Raw genomic sequence first — 20059 nt, 5'->3', positions numbered from 1 at the left:
TCTGGGAGGTGGTCTCCCAGGAAAGAGACTTGTGACTGCTGTGCTAAGAAGACAGAATTCCTGACCCCCAGAAGCCCTAGAAGAGCTCTCCCACAGGGACTGGGGTGACAGGGCCAGCCCAGGAGGGCCGGTCAGAGGCCAGCAGACCAGCCTGCAAGTGCCACTCAAGTCCCAGGAGGGTGCCACCCGCAGGACCCGCCTTCCCCAGCCCCAGCCCCAGGCAGCCCTCCTGGGCAGTAGCCCCTTAAGACACCAGCCCACAACCGTTTCTCAGCCCTTCAGCTAAGATCAAGTGAAGACACCAGGCTGCATTCAGTCTCCTCACTCACTCCTGCCTGAGCCCCTCGTGCTGGATCCCACAGCCCCCCAAGGCCTCATCCAGCCCCTGACACTCCCAAGTCTCAGTCACACTTTCCTCCCGAGGTGTCGGGGCACTCTGTGGCGCCCACTGGATGGCAGCAGCGGGGCCTGGACCAAAGGGACAGCCACCTCCCCTCCCCACTTACCAATTCGGAGCCTCTTACCTTCATGGTGGGGGGTGCAGTGAGAGGAGGGGACAGCGGCCGGTCGGGGAAGGTCACATCCGAGCTGTTGGCCAGCTCCTGCTTCCTGTGAAGAGGCCACAGAACACAGAAGAGGTGAGTGAGGGCCTGCCTGAGCCATTCCCTCTCTCTGCCTACAGGAGCTGGGACGGGGACCAGTCTGTTAACACACACCGTGTGAAACCAGACTGGAGCGCGTTCTCTGCTGGGATGTACTGAACTTTGTTCTGTTTTGTTTTGTTTTAAAACCTAGCACAGTCCAGGTACTCCTGGGTGGCTCAGAGGGTTAAGCATCTGCCTTCGGCTCAGGTCACAATCCCAGGGTCCTGGGATGGAGCCCCACATCGAGCTCCCTAATCAAAGAGGAGTCTGCTTCTCCCTCTCCCTCTGCCCCTCACCCCTGCTCATGCTCTCTCTCTCTCTTTCGCTCGCTCTCCCTTTCAAATAAATAAAATCTTAAAAAAAAAAAAAAAACCTAGTCCAGTGTAACAAGAAAATACCTCCTTTTATTTTATTTTTTTAAGATTTTACTTATTAATTTGAGAGAGAGAGAGAGAATGAGCACAAGGGGGGGGAGGCAGAGGGAGAAGCAGACACGCCGCTGAGCAGGGAGCCCGATGTGGGGCTCGATCCCAGGACCCCGGGATCAACACCGAAACTGAAGGCAGACACCCAACCAACTGAGCCACCCAGGTGCCCCTAATTTTATTTTTTTCTTATTTTTTTAATTAATTAATTATTTATTTATTTATTTTATTTGAAAGAGAGAGCGTGTGTGCAAGCAGAGGGAGGGACATGGGGAGAGGGAAAGCGAGAATCTCAAGCAAATTCCCTGCTGAGTGCGAAGCCAGACCTGGGGCTTGATCTTATAACCCTGAGATCATGACCTGAGCCGGAATCAAGAGTCCCACGCTTAACCCACCCTTAACCCGGGCGCGCTGGGGCTACTCCATGTGTGGTTCCTGCACCAGTCATATCAGCATCACCGGGGAACTTGTGAGAAATGCAAATTCTCAGGTGCACACCAGAGTCTCCAGTGATCGGGCCGAGGAATCTGGGTTTTACAATCCCTCCAGGTCTTCCGATGGGCAACGCAGTCTGAGAACCACCGCTCTAAAGACATGTAAGACCCACAATGCCTACAGGCCTCAGAGGCACTGACAAATGCTGAAAGGCATCAAAATACATGTAACCGCTTTACCGCAGTGACATAGTGGGAAGTAACTCAGCCCTGAAACTGCAGCAGTACCATTTGTCTTCAAGCATTTTCATTTGTCAAAATGATAGTGGTTAATAAAATACAGCTATACATTTGGTAGATGTATTTCAAAATACATTTGAATCCAAGACCAAAAAAAAGAGAGACAGAAGAGGAGTATAAACATTTGTGAGTCATCCTTCCTGGGTACCCTTTGACCCGATGAGCATGCGTGTGTGCACACACACGCACACACACACGCACACACACACACACACACACACACCATGGCCAGAGAGCTGACCTTGGGAGGATGGGGCTGCCTGCTGTGGGAGTGGCAGGTAGAACTTATTTTAGTCCATGTGGGCTAGGACCATGGAGAAGCAGCTCAACAGAGTTGTGTCACCATGACAACATGACAGCAACAGGTTCACTGCTCTCACATACTCCCCACTTTCCATCTGGCCCTCGCTGGTGACCAGGGAGTGCTAGCTTGCAGTCCGATCACCAGGCAGAATGTTGGCAGTGAGCTAAGCGTTTGGAGCAATGGTTACGCAACAGGGCCAGCTGGGCAGAACCTAGGGGAGCCCCCAGCGAGGGAGTCTGGTGTCCTGGACGTGCCCTGACTATCTCCTGGGACAGCAGGGAGAGCTGAGGGTAACAGTAGCAAGAGTCCAAGACCAGGCTGAGCCACCAAGGCTCCCAACTTTGTAACTGTTTCCTTCTCCAGAGCCCCACCTGACGTAGCCCTGACAGCTGGGTCCCACTTCAATGACCAAAGGACCCCCACTGCCACCTGAAGAGAATGCTTCTGTACTTTCCAGCCCGCATCCTGCCAACAGAGACGACAGCTCCAACCCCAGGCATCCGTCGTGAGAGAAGCCCACCCTCCCTACAGAGCACCAGAAGAAGCCCTTGCCCTGCGAGCCAGACACCCCCCCAGCCTGGCTCCCCTCAGCCCACAGGACAGCCCAACCTGCAAGAGACCCGGCCAGGTGCTGTGGGGCCCTGTCTACCCTGGCATGACTCTTGCCTACCCCTGCAGCGGGCCAGGCCTCATTGTCCTCGAGGCAACCGGGCAAGGAGGCTGCGTGAACATCTGCCTTCGTAGAAGATCCATATGACCCCGATTAACCTCGACCTGCCAGTCCCCCTTTCTGATCCTCCATCTGTCTCTTTCTTCATGTCTTCCTGGACCTAGCTCTCACTCGGGGCGGTGGGGGGAGGTGCCCTCCGGGTCCAGACTGTAACTGGCACACGAACCAGCAGGGCCACAACTCAGCACGTGTAGATGTGCACGCAACACACAAAGGACTGAACGAGGCTCCTTCCACCTCTCCGTTGAGAGCCACCTCCTCCCCTCCAGTCATGGCCTTGGGCCAGTGTGGGGTCCAGCCCAGCCGCTCTGGCCCTCACCTGCCTGTGGACCCCACAGAGCTGGATCCCAGCACAGGCTCACCCCCTCCAGCCGTTGCGCCCTCTCCCAAGCAGCTACCACTCCTCCTCAACGGACCCAGCCCCTGAGAGCCACGACGGCAGAAAGGGAGAGGAAGAAGGATGAGCAGGGATGGGGCACCACCCTCGGGTCCCCTGAGGTGAGGATGGACAAGGGCAGGTCCCCTCGGGGGCTGGGAGCCAAGGAGGAAGCATGTAGGGAGGGGACAGGAGGCAAGCCCCATGCCCAAAGTCTACAGGACTGTTCAGGGGTTAGCTGAGGACCTCTGGACGACTCTCTTGGAGGAGGCTGTGGCGCACTTGCCTGACTGCGGTCCTGGCTCTCCAGGGACACAAATCCTAGAGGAGGGCAATGTTGGCAGGCTCTTAGTATCACTGGTCTAGGGACAGTCAAATACAGACTCACGCTGTCTGCTTCTCTCCACACGGTACAAGATGTCCACTCCCATGGGACCAAAGCAGATGTGAGAATTACCCAAGGCCCCTGACTCTCAGCAAAGGGCCACCACGCCCCCCCCTCCTGCGCTGAGCCCCACTTCCCTGGACCAGCCTGTTTTCCCTGGATGCTGGCAGAAGCTCCTGGGACCAGTCTCTAGGGACTGTGGGTACAATTCAGTGGGGGCACAAGGTGCCTTCCAGCCAGAAGGATGCCTTCAGTGGTGTCTGGAGCCTGAAAGGTGCTGGAGCAGGAATGAGCACCAGCGGCTCGCGGCTTCACACTTGTTTTAGGGCTCTATCCAAGACTCCAGATGGGAAGCCAGGGTAGACAGAGGCAAGCCTGTTGCCCTCAAAAACAGCAGAACTCAGGGTACACCCAGGCCCTAGGTCACAAACCTACCCCGCCTTGGTATACCGATGGCTTTGAGTGGCACCTGTTGGGGGGACAGGACACACAGCTCCATCTCCATTCTCAACTCCTAGAAGCCAAAGGTACTTAATTAAGAGCCAACTGCCTATTACGAATCGTGTCCCCCAAAAAGATATGTTGAAGTCCCAACCTCCAGTACCCGTGACTATGTCCTTATTTGAAGATGTAATCAAGTTAAGAGGTCATTAAGGTGGCCCCTTAATTCAATTTGACTGGTGTCCCTAAGAGAAGCAAAGGTGGCCGTGTGAAGCCACGGACACACGGGGAGAATACCACGTGACGACAGAGGCAGAGCCCGGAGTGACTCAGCTGAACGCCAAGCCCCACTGGGAGCCGCAAGACGCAAGGCCGGCCTCCACCCCAGAGCCTCCAGAAGGAGCAGGTCCTGCTGGCACCTTGGTTTGGGACTTCCAGCCTGCTGTTTTAAGCTGCCGGCCCGTGGCGTGTGGATACGGCAGCCCTAGGACACGGGTACACTGCTGAAGTCGCAGGCTCTAGCCTTGCCTTTGTCATTGGAAGACCAAAAACAGACAACAGAATGCCCCGCTGGCACCTCACCACCCCTGCCACGGTCAGCGGGGCTCAACCTCGTCCTGCCCCGGCCCTCACGCCCCTTGTGTGCGGGAGCCACCCTCCCAGGGACAGCCAGGCCCAGCCCGGCCACCAGCTGGTGCTAAGACAGAGTAAGAACTTGGGTGCTCAGTGCCATTCCAGCCCTTTCTCAGGCAAACAAATCACACACAAGTAGGTGAAAAAGGCATGATTATACCAAGAAATAACCTTGAATCTGCTCTCATTTATTATAAGCAAAAGGTAAGTTATTAGCAGAGATGGTATCCTTACTATTATTTGTAACAACTTTCTTGTGACCCACAGTGATCTTGACATTGTCACGGCACTGAGTCTGAAACTGTCTCTCCAACCAAGCCAGCCACACAGCTCCCCAGACCCACACAGGGACCCACAAGAGGAGGGAAAAAGGGGAACGGAGAGAAGGCAGAAGAGGGAGGAGGAAGACCACACACTCCGCTCAGCGAGAAAGGTGGTTAAGCGCAGACATGAATGGGCAGGTCAGGGGCCTCCTCCAGCCTCTGGGGGTCGTGCGGTTGCTACCCATTCAGCAGCCCTGTGCCCCAGATCCACCTAGCACTGAGGTTCTCTGCTCTGGGATTCCTTCCCCAGAAGCATGGACAAACCTGGGGCAGCTGGGAGAGGGCCTGGCTGGCTTTAGCCAAATGCAGGTCTCGAGAGGAAACGACCAAGGAGTCTGTGGTGGAAGCAGAGAAAGCCAGGGGATGGCTCACCCAGATGGGATTGTTAACCCCCTCCCCCCTCCCCCAGAGAGGGCCCTACCTACGGCACCCAGGCCTTCTAGCTCCTTCCGTCCAGCCTCGGATTCTCTGCCCTAGACCATCTAAGGTCATCTCCCCCCACTTCTATGAAAATGCCCTACGCTAGGGTTCAGGAGACTCCCGGGTTCCAGTCTGGCTCTACCTGCTACCCCACTGTGTGCCCTTGGGTAAGTCACCTCACGTCTCTGTGTCCCACCTCCTGCATCTGCAAAGATGACGGCAATGATGTTCTGAGGAATTAAATGTAATGGCTGTGAAATAAAACATAGAGTCCTATACAAATATAGACCACTACTACTATCATCATCTTTATTGTTATTATAAGTCCTAAAATGGGGATCTGATCTCCAAGTGGAGAAAGAGAAGCAAGGAAGGGTCCAGGACTGTTTAATGTCTTTGGAAACCCTTCTGGCATCTCAAAAAAAGCACCTGTTCTAGCCCCAGGGATCCACTCTCAGGATCATAATGATCAGTTAATAATCAACAACAGGAAAAGTACTCACCGATCAGCAGATGGCTCTGGGGCCAGGTGTAAGGCCTCCTTCCGGCAGAGAGTTCCTCCAAACCTACACACTCCCTCTGTCTGCATCTCTCACCCCACTAGGTCCCCAGCCACCCAGCCACAGCTGGCTCTGCTTTCTCTTGCTTTCCAAAGAGTCAACCTGCAGGAATGCAGACAGCTGGCCACCGTAGAGAGCTTCCCAGGAAAACCAAACCAAAAGGAACGAGACATAGCATTCACAACGCCCAAAGGTGGAAATCAGCCAGTGTCCATCAAGCAATGAACAGAAAAGCAAAATGCAGTCTAGCCACAGGATGGAATAGTAATCAGCCACGAAAAGGAACAAAGTGCGGATTCAGGCCACGGTGTGGATGAACCTCGAAAACACTATGCTGCGGGAAAGAAGCCGCCACAAAAGGCCACGTACGCACGTACGGTGTGACATTCAGGCCACGGTGTGGATGAACCTCGAAAACACTATGCTCACGTACGGTGTGACCCACAAAAGGCCACGTACGGTGTGACTTCATGCACAGGAAACGTCCAGAACAGGCAAATCCGAGACAGAAAGTAGATCAGTGGTGGCCAGGGGCTGGTGGGGAGTGGGGAAGAACGGGGAGTGACAACTAATGGGTTAGGGGCTTCTTCCTGAGGGGATAAAAATGTTCTGGAACTACATAGGTGATGGTGACACAAGTGTGTGAACATACCAAACAGCACTGAATTACACACTTTAAAGGGTGAATTTTTACGGTGTATAAATTATAACTCAGTTTTTAAAAAGGAATAAGAGAGAAGGGGCTGAATGGGCTCTACTTCTGTCATTTCTGCTGCTTACTTCCTGCTCTGGCTGCCTCTTGGTGCTCCCAGGGCTGCGGGCAAATTTTGGCTTTGCGGCAAAGCTCCAGAATCTGACGAGGGTTCCCTCACTACTCACACCTGTTGAAAGCAAGGACTGCCGTCTCCACTCCCAGCACTCAGAGGACCTGCATTGTCATTTATTTGGAGAGATCGTTTGAGTTCTCACTTTTCATATTTCCCCATCCTATGTAACTAACTAGACCGTAAACAATAGGAATAACGTAACACGAAAAGCTTCACAAGATATCATAAGAAGCAGACACGCAAGAAGAAAGAGGAATTAGAAGCCAGGACTAACTCTAGGCCTGACGAGCCGAACCTCAAAGTCTCTCTGCTTTCCCTGCTTTCTCATCTGCAGAATGAGCAGGTTAGCTCCCAACACCTGTTCTCTGAACAGGACTCAGAAAATTGTGCTCAACTCCTCAGTGACTAGTATCTTAGAGAGGTTTTTTGGTGGCAGACAATTATGTGGTCCCTGGGCAAGGTGGGCCAAGGGGAGGGCTGAGGAGGGGGGAAAGGCTGGGTGCAGACTGAGGGTCCAGGCCCAGGAGAGTCTGCCTTGCTGTCTACAGAGACGCCAGGCCCTGTGGCACAATCATGTAGCCCTCATCCTAGCAGCCATCCCTGGGGTTGGAAACATATTCCAGAAGTTCCATCCAGGCTTGGCAGGATAGCCTGGCAGCAGGCTGGAGGGAGGAGAGGGCCAGGCAGATGGACAGGGCGTATGGTGGATTCAAAGCACTGGCTTTATGGTTCAACAGGCCTGGATTTGAATTCCAGCCCTACCCCAATTAGCTGTGTGACCCTGGTCAAGTCACTTCATCTCAGCGCCCCTCAGCTTCCTCATCTGTAAAATGGTTAATTACAGCCCCCTCAGCAGTGGCCTGAATAAGGCCTATGAGGCACTTGGCACAAGTCCTGGTTTCGGAAGACCTTGTCGCCACCGCTGCTGTCGCCAAGGCTGCCGTCAAAAGGGGGAAGGAGTGAGCGTGGAGGAGGGGGGCGAGGCAGAAAGACAATCAGAGGGCGGAGGGGGGCAAGAGCAGCTTCAAATCTGGGGAAACTCAAATGCCCATATACTCTGGACCCTAAACCTGGGAGGCAGGGACAGGAGAGCCCAGCCACCGTGTGGGCCACTGGGTCCTCGGCACATGCACATGGCCTGTCTGCAAAAGCTCCAAAGGGACAGACACAGAGGTGAGGGGGTTAATGTCTGTCCTGTGCTGGGGCGGATGTGGAAGGGGAGAAGAACAGGGCCCAGCAAGCCTGGCAGGGTAGCAGAGGAACAGAAGGGGGCACAGGATTTGGGAATGAGAGGTTCCAGCAGGTGGAGGGAGTAAGTCCCAATGCCCTGCTTGAAAAGCCTCTTAGGAAGGAGCAGGAACTGCTCGCCCGGCAGCATCTGGCAGGGTTGTCCCATCCCTGTGCACACTCTTGGTTCCTGGAGATTCAGAACCCAACTCTGGACCGGTGATGACTCAAAACTCCCCGGGAATGCAAAATGGTCACCCCCACCCCCACCACACCCACCCAATCCTGGGGTTCTCAGACAGAGACCAGCAGCTCTGGGAGAAACCATTAGAAGCCATTCGACAACCTAATCAGACAGACAAGGACACCAAGGCCCTGAGAGGCAAGGGGGATGCCCAAATCCCACAGCCAGCCTCTCTCCTGATCTCCAGAGAGCGCAGTCCCCAAATCACCACGGCATGAGTATGCAAAAAGTGAGCAGGTCACATCGCAGGAAAAACCGGTCAGGAGGTACAGCCGGTCTATGGACACACGTTTATAAAGCATGAGTGTTGGGGCGCCTGGCTGGCTCAGTCAGTAAAGCATGGGACTCCTGATTTCAGGGTTGTGAATTCAAGCCCCATGTAGGGCATAGAGCTTATTTAAAAAAAAAAAAAGGGGGGGGGGCGCCTGGGTGGCACAGCGGTTAAGCGTCTGCCTTCGGCTCAGGGCGTGATCCCGGCGTTATGGGATCGAGCCCCACATCAGGCTCCTCTGCTATGAGCCTGCTTCTTCCTCTCCCACTCCCCCTGCTTGTGTTCCCTCTCTCGCTGGCTGTCTCTATCTCTATCGAATAAATAAATAAAATCTTTAAAAAAAAAAAAAAAAAAGGCCTGAGTGTCAAGGGTCCACAGGTCTATGGGTCCCCCATAAGGAATGAATCGACAGTGGAAGCCAGCTGCACAGGAGGTAAACAGGCCACACCCTGGGCAATGAGACAGGACTGCCCATGGGACCAAGCAGAGGTCTGCGCGATACTCTGGGCCTGTAGCTTCAAGGAACACGCTGGCTTCTCTGGGTGTGCTGGGTGAGGATGGCACTGCCCTTCCTTGGAGGACCCTGAATCCCTAAACCGGGCCAGGGGTAGGAGAAAGGACAGGCACCAAGAGGAAAAAGGCAGGAGGGTTACCCAGCCCTGGAGACCCAGCCGCGGCCGCTGGTTCGGGACAGCCGAGCCTCCTCCTCTATTATTACATCTCAGGGCCGAAGGACCGACCTACACACACAGGCACATCCCTGCACTCCTGGAAAAAGCCCTACCGAACAGACAACTTTGAGAACTGACTGATGCCACACGGCTCCCATTCTGGTAAGAGCAGACCCTGAGGCGTTTGGTGTAGGCCTGAGAGCCACAGAGTCAGAAATCTGGGCATTGGGCTCAACTCCCCAGACCCCCCACTCCAATCCCATTGTCCTTTCCCGTCACAATGAGAAACCCAGCTCCACCTGTTCTGTGTGCCACGGCAGAGGCACAGAAGAGAGGACACCAGCCAGCACGTTCTCACGTCCCTGGAGCTTGAGTTCTTGGAGATCCAGGGTGGGCTGTGTGTTAGTTACCATGGGCAGTAACACTGGTACTATTTACAAGCATCTGAGAAGACAATCCAGGCAGGAGAAGTGAAGATGCAAGAACTATCCTGAAGGCACAGCACACCCACGTGAATGACCCACTTGCCAAGTATCAACTGTGGGTTATATGGAATAAAGTGCCATGGGACACAGGGAAGGGAAGGCCAGGTCTCCTTGGGAGATCAGCTCAGGTATCACAGAAGAGGTCACAGCTGAGCTAGACCTTGAGGGCAAGGCCAGCACTTACCCAGGAGGGAAAAAAACAGAGAATGGCAAAGAAGCAGAGGCATGGAGGAGTGAAAGCAAAGAGCACCAAGTCAGACCATCTGGCGTCACCAATGTGGAGGAAACACTTGCCTGGCACTTAGCAGACCCTCAAAAAGGAAAAGTGAAAACCCACACCCCAGGCTTACCACGGACAAGGACTGCAGGAAGCCTAGCTCATTTAAGACTCACGACAACCCTTTGCGGCAAATATTATTAACCCTGCTTTACAGAAGGGGAAACTGAGACTCGGAGAGGTTAGGTGACTTGCCCAAGTTCCCAGAGCGGGAGGACAGTAGAGCAAAGCCTGGCCCTGGGCAGTTGGGCTCCACGGTGCACTGACAGTGGGAAAAACAGGGGCTCCCTCGAGAAGAGCATCTGCATCACGCTTTCCCAGGGTCGGGTGCACACATCCCTGCTGGTCCAGTGCTCTTTCCTGTAATGGTTAGTTATTGGTCCTTTACAAGTGCCCTCTATTGATGGCAGGCTATTCTGAGTCTCCTTTTATGGTGATGACATAGCATCGCCTTCTAAAATGGGTTCATTCAAGGGGCGTCTGGGTAGCTCAGTCGGTTAAACGTGCAACTCTTGGTTTTGGCTCAGGGTCATGGAATTGAGCCCCGTGTCAGGCTCCGCCCTCAGTGGGAAGTCTGCTTGAGATTCTCTCTCCCCTCCCTCCACCCCTTCCCCCCCAAAATAAAATAAATAAATAAAATCTTTTAAAAATAAAATAAAATGAGTTCATTCAACTTTTAGAAACTGAGCAGTTAAAGGAAACTACCATGGGTGGCACCCAGACATGACAGAAACAGTGAAGGTGGTCTGCGGACAAGACTACAGTTTGGGAAACAGGCACCAAGCTATCTGAACTTTATCCCCCAGACAATGGGGAGCAGCAGTTTCAGAGGCAGGGCTCTGCTGCAGGGCAGGAGGCAGAGGGAGGAAGGGAACCGGAGGGGGCCCCCACTGCACTTACGGCCACAGAAACAAAACCAAGGGGTCATAAGGCATCTCAGAGGCAAAACGAAGATCACCTCGTGATAGGAGGAGCAGAAGCTAAGAGGCCGGTTTCAGAAAACCAAGGTTCGGGTGCTTCGACCATGACACAGACCAAGGAGGAGAACCAGCTCTGCAGGAGGCAGACGTTCGTTCTGGACACACCGCAAGTCACGGGGCCCCAGGAAACCCAGACGGGTTCAGAAAAGGACCGAAGCCTTAGCAGAGAGACAGGAGCAAGGGCAAGGCAGGTGCAGGAGCACGTCCTCCAGCCTGGGAGCACCGCATCACCTGGAAACTGCCGAGTGAGCGGCTTCCCTCACGTGGTATGCCGCTCGGCTTGGCACGGCCTGGCCTCGGTAGAAGGAGCGACACCACGGTCAGAGCAAAGACGGCCAGCTCCCAAGGTCATGGCCTCAGACAGCTTCAGACCCAAAATCACAAAGCCATGGGGCAGAAAAGCACAGAACACCAGCCTTTTCCCAGCCTGTTAGTATGTCTTGACTCAGATGGCAGGTACGTGGGTGCTTACTGCCTAATTCAATTTGGACGCATGGCATGTATCACGATAAAAAATAATTTTTAAATAGTTCCCTCTTGCTTCCTTTAGGGGAGATAGATATAAAAACAGAAATGGATACGGACAAAGAGGTAGACAGACGTCGTCTTCAGCCTGTTGAGGCTTCCATGATGAACGTATCAGACTGATTACCTGCATTTATTTTGCTTCTTCTGAAGCCCCTTAAAATAACAGTTTTGGGGGGGTTTTTAAAGTGTGAACTGACAACAGCAAATGTAATAGAAGAGGAAAATTCAGCCTACATGAGGTGACTGGTGCCTGGAAGATGGGCTGGGAATGGATGACCCTGGGGGAGTGTTTGATACTTGAAACACAGAGCACCACCAACCCGTCACTTCCTTGACAGACAAATGACCTCCCCAACACCCAGCACTACAAGAGACTGAACAACGACCGAACAGCGATTCCTGAGAAAAGGTACCCGGGCTCCTCCAATGAAAGGGCAATGCTACCCAGGCACCACCCTGCATGGAAGCTCCCAGGTGGCACGCTAGCCCAGGCCCACACAGCTCCCAACCCACTTCCTAGTGCCTCACTCTTGGCTACAGAGACACGGCGAAGGGTAGCCAGACATTTGGGACAAGCCTCCAACATACGGGAAAGATCTCAAAATAATCAAGAGGAACTTGAATGTAACAGACAATGCAAGGAACCAATGGAGACCTCCACAAAATACTATAAAGTAATATCCTCAGAGAGAGAAGACAAGATTTTGTATCCATGACACAAGGTGAGAATGCTATAAAAAATGGAATGATCAGGAAAGAGATCTTAGAAAATAAAAATATGGGGGCGCCTGGGTGGCACAGCGGTTAAGCGTCTGCCTTCGGCTCAGGGCGTGATCCTGGCGTTACAGGATCGAGCCCCACATCAGGCTCCTCCACTATGAGCCTGCTTCTTCCTCTCCCACTCCCCCTGCTGTGTTCCCTCTCTCACTGGCTGTCTCTATCTCTGTTGAATTAATAAATAAAATCTTAAAAAGAAAAAAAAAAAAAGAAAAGAAAAATATGATGGTATGACTAAGTTGAGGAAGTCTCCCAAAAAGTACAACAAAAAGACAAAGATGTGGAAAATGAAAAAGAAAAGACAAAAACATCAGAGGATCCAATATCTGCCCCAAAATAGTTCCGGGAAGAAGTAGCAGAGAAGAGAGACAGGAGATGCAGTAGCTAGTCTCCGAAGTTGGCTGCCCGATGAGCGCGTCTCTTGGTATTGATGCCCCCTGTACCTCCCCTTGCCTTGATCTGGTTGGCCCTGTGACTCAGTTTGGACCAACAGAATGGGACAGAAATAACATTACTTAACTTCCAAGGCTGAGTCACAGGAACCCTCGAAGCTTCCACCTCGATCTCTAGGAACATTTGCTCCAGGGAAAACAGCCAGCATGTGAGAAGCCCAGCTCTCCTGAGACTACTGTCCTATGGCTAGCCACATGGAGACTGATGCCAATACCAGCCAGCTTCCAGATGTTCCAGACATTCATCCCAGACCATCCCAGTGAAGAAACCATCTTGGACATTTCAGCCCCAGCAGATGTGACAAGAGAAGGACCTAGGAACCAAGCCAGAACCAAGGCCTCAGACGTATGGCCCCAGCTGAACATCCCAGCCACCTCCAGCCATATGAGCCATCCAGGATGAGGTCTCAGACACTGCGAAGCAGAGATGAGCCACCCATCCCCAATGTGCCCTACCTGACATCCTAACCCACAGAATTTGCACATAATAAAATGGTTGTCATTTTACCATAACAGGAGCAGTAAGGGATAGAGGCCTCTGGAAGTGAGGTCTCCTGATGAAAAGAGTGGAACTGACAGGATATCTAATAGATGCAAACCCTGGTAGAAAAAAAAAAAACTATTCAAGGAATTATGATAGGATAAATAAAAATGGTAAAATAGAAAAATAAAGATAAATACATAGAAAATATGCTAATGGGGGAAACGTGAGTTAATTATTAACTCCAGGAAAAATAAAAGCTTATACAAGAAAGGAAACAGGGGCGCTGGGGTGGCTCAATCAGTTAAATGTCCGACTCTTGATTTCAGCTCAGGTCATGAGCTCAGGGTCATGAGGGCCCTTGCTGAGCGTGGAGCCTGCTTGAGATTCTCTCTCTCTCTCTCTCTGTCTCTCTTCCCCCCCCTCTCTTCCTCCCTCCCTCCCTTCCTCCTTCCCTCTCTTAGAAAAAAAGGGAAACATAATTGTAGTGTCCTCCTTGGTTCAACAGTGATTCTTACAGTCAAAGCAGGTAAACCTTGACTATTGAATCGAACCCAAAAAACTGATGGTAATATAAGGGTACACTGCTAACCAAGTGGTGCCAAGTCTTGGCAGAGTTCCTAGTAAACCCTCAGAGAGAAGGAGCCCCACCTCCTCATGCCCAGCACAGGCGTGTGTTAAACCATCCATGCTAAGAAACCACCCACTGTCTGCTGGCATTGGGGTCACCCCAGCTGGCACAGAGTGGATCGGCCTCCCTGGTCTGCCGCCACTCCACTCCACTCCCACACTCTGCCTCTAACCCTTGGCTTCTCTGAATATGTTATTAGTAACGTGCCAGTTAGAGAGTTTCATCATTGGTTCACACTGCTGAGTCTCAGTGGAGACAGACCGTAGAATTTCAGGGTAAATATGTACGGTCTTTTCAATTAATAATGTTACTACCAATCTCTGGAAGCTTCATCCACTACAAGGAGAAATGCCTGGAACCATTTTCCAATACCTAGACAGAGCACATGGCCCATCCTCTTTCTTGCGCTTTCTTGTTGGTGACCGTGGTGCATGACTGGGAGAAGTACGTCCAGGGAAACCGGGTCCGCATGCAGCCAAGCAACCGAGCATAGCTGACTCAGTCCCGAGGGACCAGGGCTTCGCTCTCACCTTACCAACGTGCTCCAACCCAAGATGCCAATGAACCAGACCAGTGATATCAGACCTCTTGTCTCCTCCTAGCATCAGCTTCTTTCTCAGGGATAGGATAACTGCGCATGCCTCCAGGGATACACTGGACAACGCCTGGGCAGTATTCTGTGGCTGGAAGGTTCAGAAAAAGGACTTGGCTACCTGAAGCACCACTGGATAACCGAGATCTCCAAGGGATGAGCAGAAACTCTCTCCTCTAGCCAGGCGCGCCTCCTGACCCCCCCCCCCCCCCGCCCCAGCCCCTTCCCTGATCTCTACTGTACGCCCTGCCTGCTGGGCCAGCCCCAGCACAGTGACTGGCACTCAATGAACTGAACAATGAATAAGCAAAAGGAGCTCACAGACCCTCAGAGCTAGAGGGCTAACTTAGAGTAGCGTGGGACAGGCCAACGTTCCCTCCACTGCAATTTGGTCTATTCACCCTTGTGGCTTTGACTGACCTCAACTCCCTGCTCAAGAGGCAGAGGCAGAGTTAAGCGCTGTTTGATCCAAGCTCGTGTCTTTACCTTGACCTTGGATTTCTCCTCTGGACATGGATGGTAGAGACAATAAAAGTATCCTTTGGCATCGTCCTCATCGTCACCACAATAGCAGCTAATACTTATTCAGTACAATGCAAAGCTCTTGACATGCATTATGTAATCTTCTACGTCCCTATGAGGTAGGTACGGAATTATGTTCCCGTTTTACAAATAAAGAAACTGAGGCTCAGAGAGGTTAGGTGACTTGTGGAAGGTCCTGTAGCAATTAAGTGGCAAAGCTAGGAATCTAAGGGACCCTGGGTGGCAAGTTCTAAATGGCTCCACACCACGGCAGCCCTGGTCTCCGGGGGCCGGCAGCTCAGGCAGTAGGGTCAGCAGTTAAACTCTCTGCTGGGAAAAGGGTAGTTCCAGATCCTTGAGGGCTCTCTCCTAGACCAACCAGATGTCCAAAAGCTATGCTGCTTGGAAAAAGAGTCTGATGTGAGTTATTTTGTTTTTCCGGTTTTTTAAGAGAAAATTATTTTTATTTGCTAAATCCCTACAGAAGTATCTTTTAAATACAAATAACCGATCCTTGATTGTTTCAAAGGACATCACTGAGTAAGAGACCATCCTTCTATTTCTGAATTTTACATTTTTATTATAAATATTAATACATATTCATGCGGAGGAGGGATTCAAAGAATCCAGAGGCATCTAATGAAGTGTACTGGGTGTGGGGAAGGGCCTGCCACATCTGCTTCCTGCAACCCATCAAACCAGGGCACGCAAGGCCTCAGGGAGCAGCCCCAGCACCTGCCACAGGGACTCGGGACCGAGAAAAGGCTGCTGTTCTGGCCCTCCTGCTGCATCATTTCCGGCTGCCCTGGTCACGTACGTGACAAGATGATGTATCAACGTCAATAACACTGGAAGGGTCTGTCCACGGAAACGGCATTATTCTCCCCAGGAGGCATGAAGTCGGGCTCGACAGGCAGATGGGGCCACCGAGAATTAAGGGTCCCTGCCCAGGGCCTCTGTCGCCCCCTCCCAGATCTACTCCCTATCCCAGCTGGCCAGACCAAACAGTGAAAGGAAGAGGCCACACCTAAGCCAGCCACAAAAATCATCCAGTGAACGAGCACTGCTGAGCCTCCGGACTCAGAACGCAAGAGCGTGTGGCGGGATGCAGAGGACACACAGCCTCCTTCTGCTAGAGGAGCAGGGCTCGGCTCCAGGACGTGGTGGGGCGCTTGGGCCCTTGCCGGCTGACCTCCAGGGAGTGCCTACGCATCACTAGGCTCCTGTGGCCACTCAGTAACTATCTGCTGAGTGAACTAAGAGCTGGAGGGCCATGCTGGGTCTGTGCCCCACGAGGAAACACGATGAGAACCTTCCAGCCAGATCCTCCAAGAACGTGCCAGGCTGTGCACGTTCTGAGGCAGGAGCCGCGGCAGCCATCTCCGAACAGCCCACGGGGCCCAGGGCCACGGCCCTTCACTGTAGGCCTTCAAAACCTGTGAATACTAAGACTTTACACTGTATAACAATTGGCGCCGATGACGTTTCTTATCCCCTTCTCTGCCAGCACAACTCCGTGAAGATGATCGGGACGAGGAGCCATGTTTGCATCTTCCACACGGATGAGTCGGCTGATGCCCGGGACACACAGCTAGCTCCCGAGGGACCAAACTCAAACGCAAGCATTCTGACGGCACAATGTGTGGCCTGGGCCACGCTGTTCACGCACGGACTGAACGAGCAGGCAAACGAAGGGAAGAATGAAAGCAAAGACAGCGGCGGCCCCCCTGCCCCCTGTACTTTCCTGCAGCAGAGCTGGGAGCGCGCCGACCTTCATCTTCCCAGCTCAGTCAGGGTCCCACCGTGGGAGCAGGGCTCTCACTCGCGCTGCAGACTCCGAGCTCCTGAGGACAACACCCTGTGCTCCTTACATCCCCCCACGCCTCCAACAGTGCTGACCGGTAAGGACACAGCCGTGCGCTGGTTAGGGTAGCACCTGGTGCAGCTGCAAGTTCACCTGGGTCTGTCAAAAGCCGGGAACACAACAAGCCACTGGGCGGGGGTGGCCCCCAGCAAATCCTCCTTCGGGTCCCCACAGTCTCCCTGGAGGAAGGACAGCAGGCAGAGGAGCCCACAGTCCACACAGACCAGGGCTGACCGCGGTAGCCTCTCTAGCCTTGCTACTGCTCAAAGGCTAGCTCAGGTGTCCAGTCCCCTGCCTGCCCTTTCCGGGTCCCTCTCTGGCCACCCACCATCTATCTGGGTCAGAGCCTCTGAGGCCTGCCTGACAAGGCCCCCGGCTGCCTGGCAGTGGCCTGGGATTCTCCGCCAATGGCCCCAGGCTGCAGAGAGCTGACTAATGCCCAAAGCGCAAAAGCCAACTCCCAAGGGAGGCAGCAGCTTTAGCCTGCTGGGAGCTGCAGATGGAAGAGATGAATGAGATTTTTTTTAAGTGTGTTTGTTTTACAGATTTACAGAACAGGGATTGGGGGGAGGGGCAGGGGAACCGGGCAGAGGATGAAAAGGGAGAAAAGAGGAAAAAGACAAGGTGGACAGAGGAGAAAGAGAGAAAATGAAAGCTTTTGCAAGCTTTTCAGTTGAAAGACACTTCCCTCCCCATCTAGGCCAAAATCCATCAGTTAAAAGGCCGCAGAACTGGAGAAGCCCCAGCAGGTCGCGGGCACCCAGAGCGGGGGCCTGTGGCAGGAACATCCACGAGAACCACAAGAAGGGCTGGGCCAGATCTTTCTGGGTCCTCCCGAGCCCTCTGAGCTCTCCCTGGGTGTCCCTGGAGGAGCAGCGGGCCATTTGAGGTGGCATGACCCGTATACAGGAAGTGCTTTTAGCCCAAGGCTGGGGACCTCGGAAAAACATCACCGTCCTCCGAGCTGCCAGTCCAGCCCTAGACTACCCCCACAAGCTCAGACCCTCCCCCGAAAGGCCATTCTCTCCAGCTCCCTGCCCCCCGCCCCCCATGGTCTCCTGAGGCAGGAGACCTTGAAATGAAGAGAGGATGGAGGTGGTCCAGAGCAGGGGCTCGGTAACCCTGCACCTCCCTCAGAAGACGGGCTGCCGAGGCCTCTCTTCGCCCTTCCCCTCCAAGACCAAGGACACTATCAGGGAGCAGTCGTGAGAAAGGCCCTCAGTAAGAGCACAAAGAGCTTCAAGGGCCCCATTTCTCCTCTTCGGGCATCTGGTGCTCAGTGAGGACTTATAAAGCACCCACTGTGTGCTGGCCTCCAGGGATATGATGTGTCTAAGTCATGCTTGAGCCCCCTCTACCCCACCCAAGGCCTCCAATGCATCACTAAGTCCTCACCACCTCGCAAACTGGTTCTAGTTCCTCCACCCCACTGCCTCCCATCACCTATCAATCTCTCCCCTGGACAATGGCACCCCCCATCCGAACCCATCTCTGCCCACCGCACCCCTCCATCTATTCTCCAGGGAGCAGACACAGAGATCTTTCTAAAGTGAAAAGCTGACCACACCCACCAGGGTAACCATAATTTTTTTTTTAAAGTGCAGCTTCTTGGGGCGCCTGGGTGGCACAGCGGTTAAGCGTCTGCCTTCGGCTCAGGGCGTGATCCCAGCGTTATGGGATCAAGCCCCATATCAGGCTCCTCTGCTAGGAGCCTGCTTCTCCCTCTCCCACTCCCCCTGCTTGTGTTCCCTCTCTCGCTGGCTATCTCTATCTCTGTCAAATAAATAAGTAAAATCTTTAAAAAAAAAATAAATAAAGTGCAGCCTCTTTGGAAAACACCAGCAGCCTGCCCTCTGAAAGTTAAACATAGAATTACCACACGACCCAGCAATTCCACTCTTCGGAATATACCCAAAACAACTAAAAACACATGTTCAAACAAAAACCTGTACATGAATGCTCACAGCAACAGCCAAAAGGTGGAAATAACCCAAATGTCCATCAACAGATGAACAATCAAACAAATATGGCACCATCCGCACAAATACTATTCAGCCTTTACAAGGAATGATGTGCCGACACGTGCTATAACACACATGAACCTGGAAACCATGACAGCGAGTGAAAGAAGCCAGTCACCAAAGACGACATATTACATGATTTCATGTGAATGAAATGTCCAGATAGGCAAATCCAGAGACAGAAAGCAGACCGGTGGTTGATTCAGGTGGTGGAGGGGAATGGGAGTGACTGCTGCTGGGGACAGAGTCTCTGTCTGGTGATGAGAGAGTTCTGGAGAACGGTGGTGATGGTTGCACAACACCGCGAACGTAATTAATGCCACCGAACCGTGCACATTAAAATGGCTAAAATGGTAAGTTTCATGTGGAACTACCACGATAAGAAAATGAGAGTGAAAACTCAGCGCAAAGTAATGATGGCACCCTCCTTTCAGGGGCTCACCTCGACCATTGGACCAAACCCAACTCCTTAATATGCCCTTGTCTTGGGCCCATGCAGCCTCATCTCACCCCTCCCACTTCCTCTCCTCACCTGGGCCCCCCAGTCCACAAAACCTGTCAGCTCATCCACCTCTCACTCACATCAGAGCCCCCTGTCCAGACCCTCCTCCTTGCCCACACCCCCTCTCCAGACTTCATCCACCTGGGTCCTATTCATCCCCTGGGTCCCTGACGAACGTCCCCTCCTTGAGATGGCGTGCCCATCCTGGGTCAGGGCCCCGGGCTCTCTGCTGCCGCAGCACACCATCCCATGTCACAGCACCCAGCCCCTCCACTGCAATGACCTGCTGGATGCCCGCCTTCCCCACTGGACCAAGAGCTCCATAACGGCAGGGATCAGGCCTGCCTCATCCCTCCTGGATTCTCGGCACCAAAGTGCAATGGCGGACATGGACGGACAGATGGACAATACGCCCCAGGAAGTTTACAGTCAGGCTCAGAAGGGAAAAGTAAATGGATGAGAGACTAGCTTGAATGCATGGGCATCAGCAGGGGTTGGGATTCAGAGCAAGAGAGATCATGGGGACTGATCTAACGGGGGTGGGGGGTGGAGGTCAAGGCAAGGAGATGGATGGAGAAGGAAGCAGGACCACCAATGTGAGATGTGCTTGGATGTGGGGCCAAGCCAGGCGCTTGCAGAGGAGGGTGATGGAGAGCAAAGCCAGAGGAGGTCTTCTGGAAGCTCTGCCGTGAAGAAGAGCAGAGAGAGCAAGTAGCTGCAGGGGGATACGGG

The 20059-nt window shown here is 53.1% G+C and overlaps 1 protein-coding gene across 1 annotated transcript in view; it reads right to left on the bottom strand.

Moving 5' to 3' along the window:
* Nucleotides 1-20059, bottom strand: part of RAP1GAP2 (RAP1 GTPase activating protein 2) — a 179191-nt gene that overhangs the window by 99821 nt on the left and 59311 nt on the right. Inside the window, exon 3 of the mRNA XM_008695268.2 lies at nucleotides 525-609. Coding sequence (XP_008693490.2) covers nucleotides 525-609 — 85 coding nt within the window. The remainder of the gene's footprint in view (nucleotides 1-524; nucleotides 610-20059) is intronic.

Source organism: Ursus maritimus, unplaced genomic scaffold, assembly GCF_017311325.1.
Source record: "Ursus maritimus isolate PB19 unplaced genomic scaffold, ASM1731132v1 scaffold_24, whole genome shotgun sequence".
NCBI classification, from domain to species: Eukaryota; Metazoa; Chordata; class Mammalia; order Carnivora; family Ursidae; genus Ursus; species Ursus maritimus.
The sequence above is the reverse complement of the archived record's forward strand: the minus strand, read 5'-3'. Positions and strand labels throughout refer to the sequence as shown.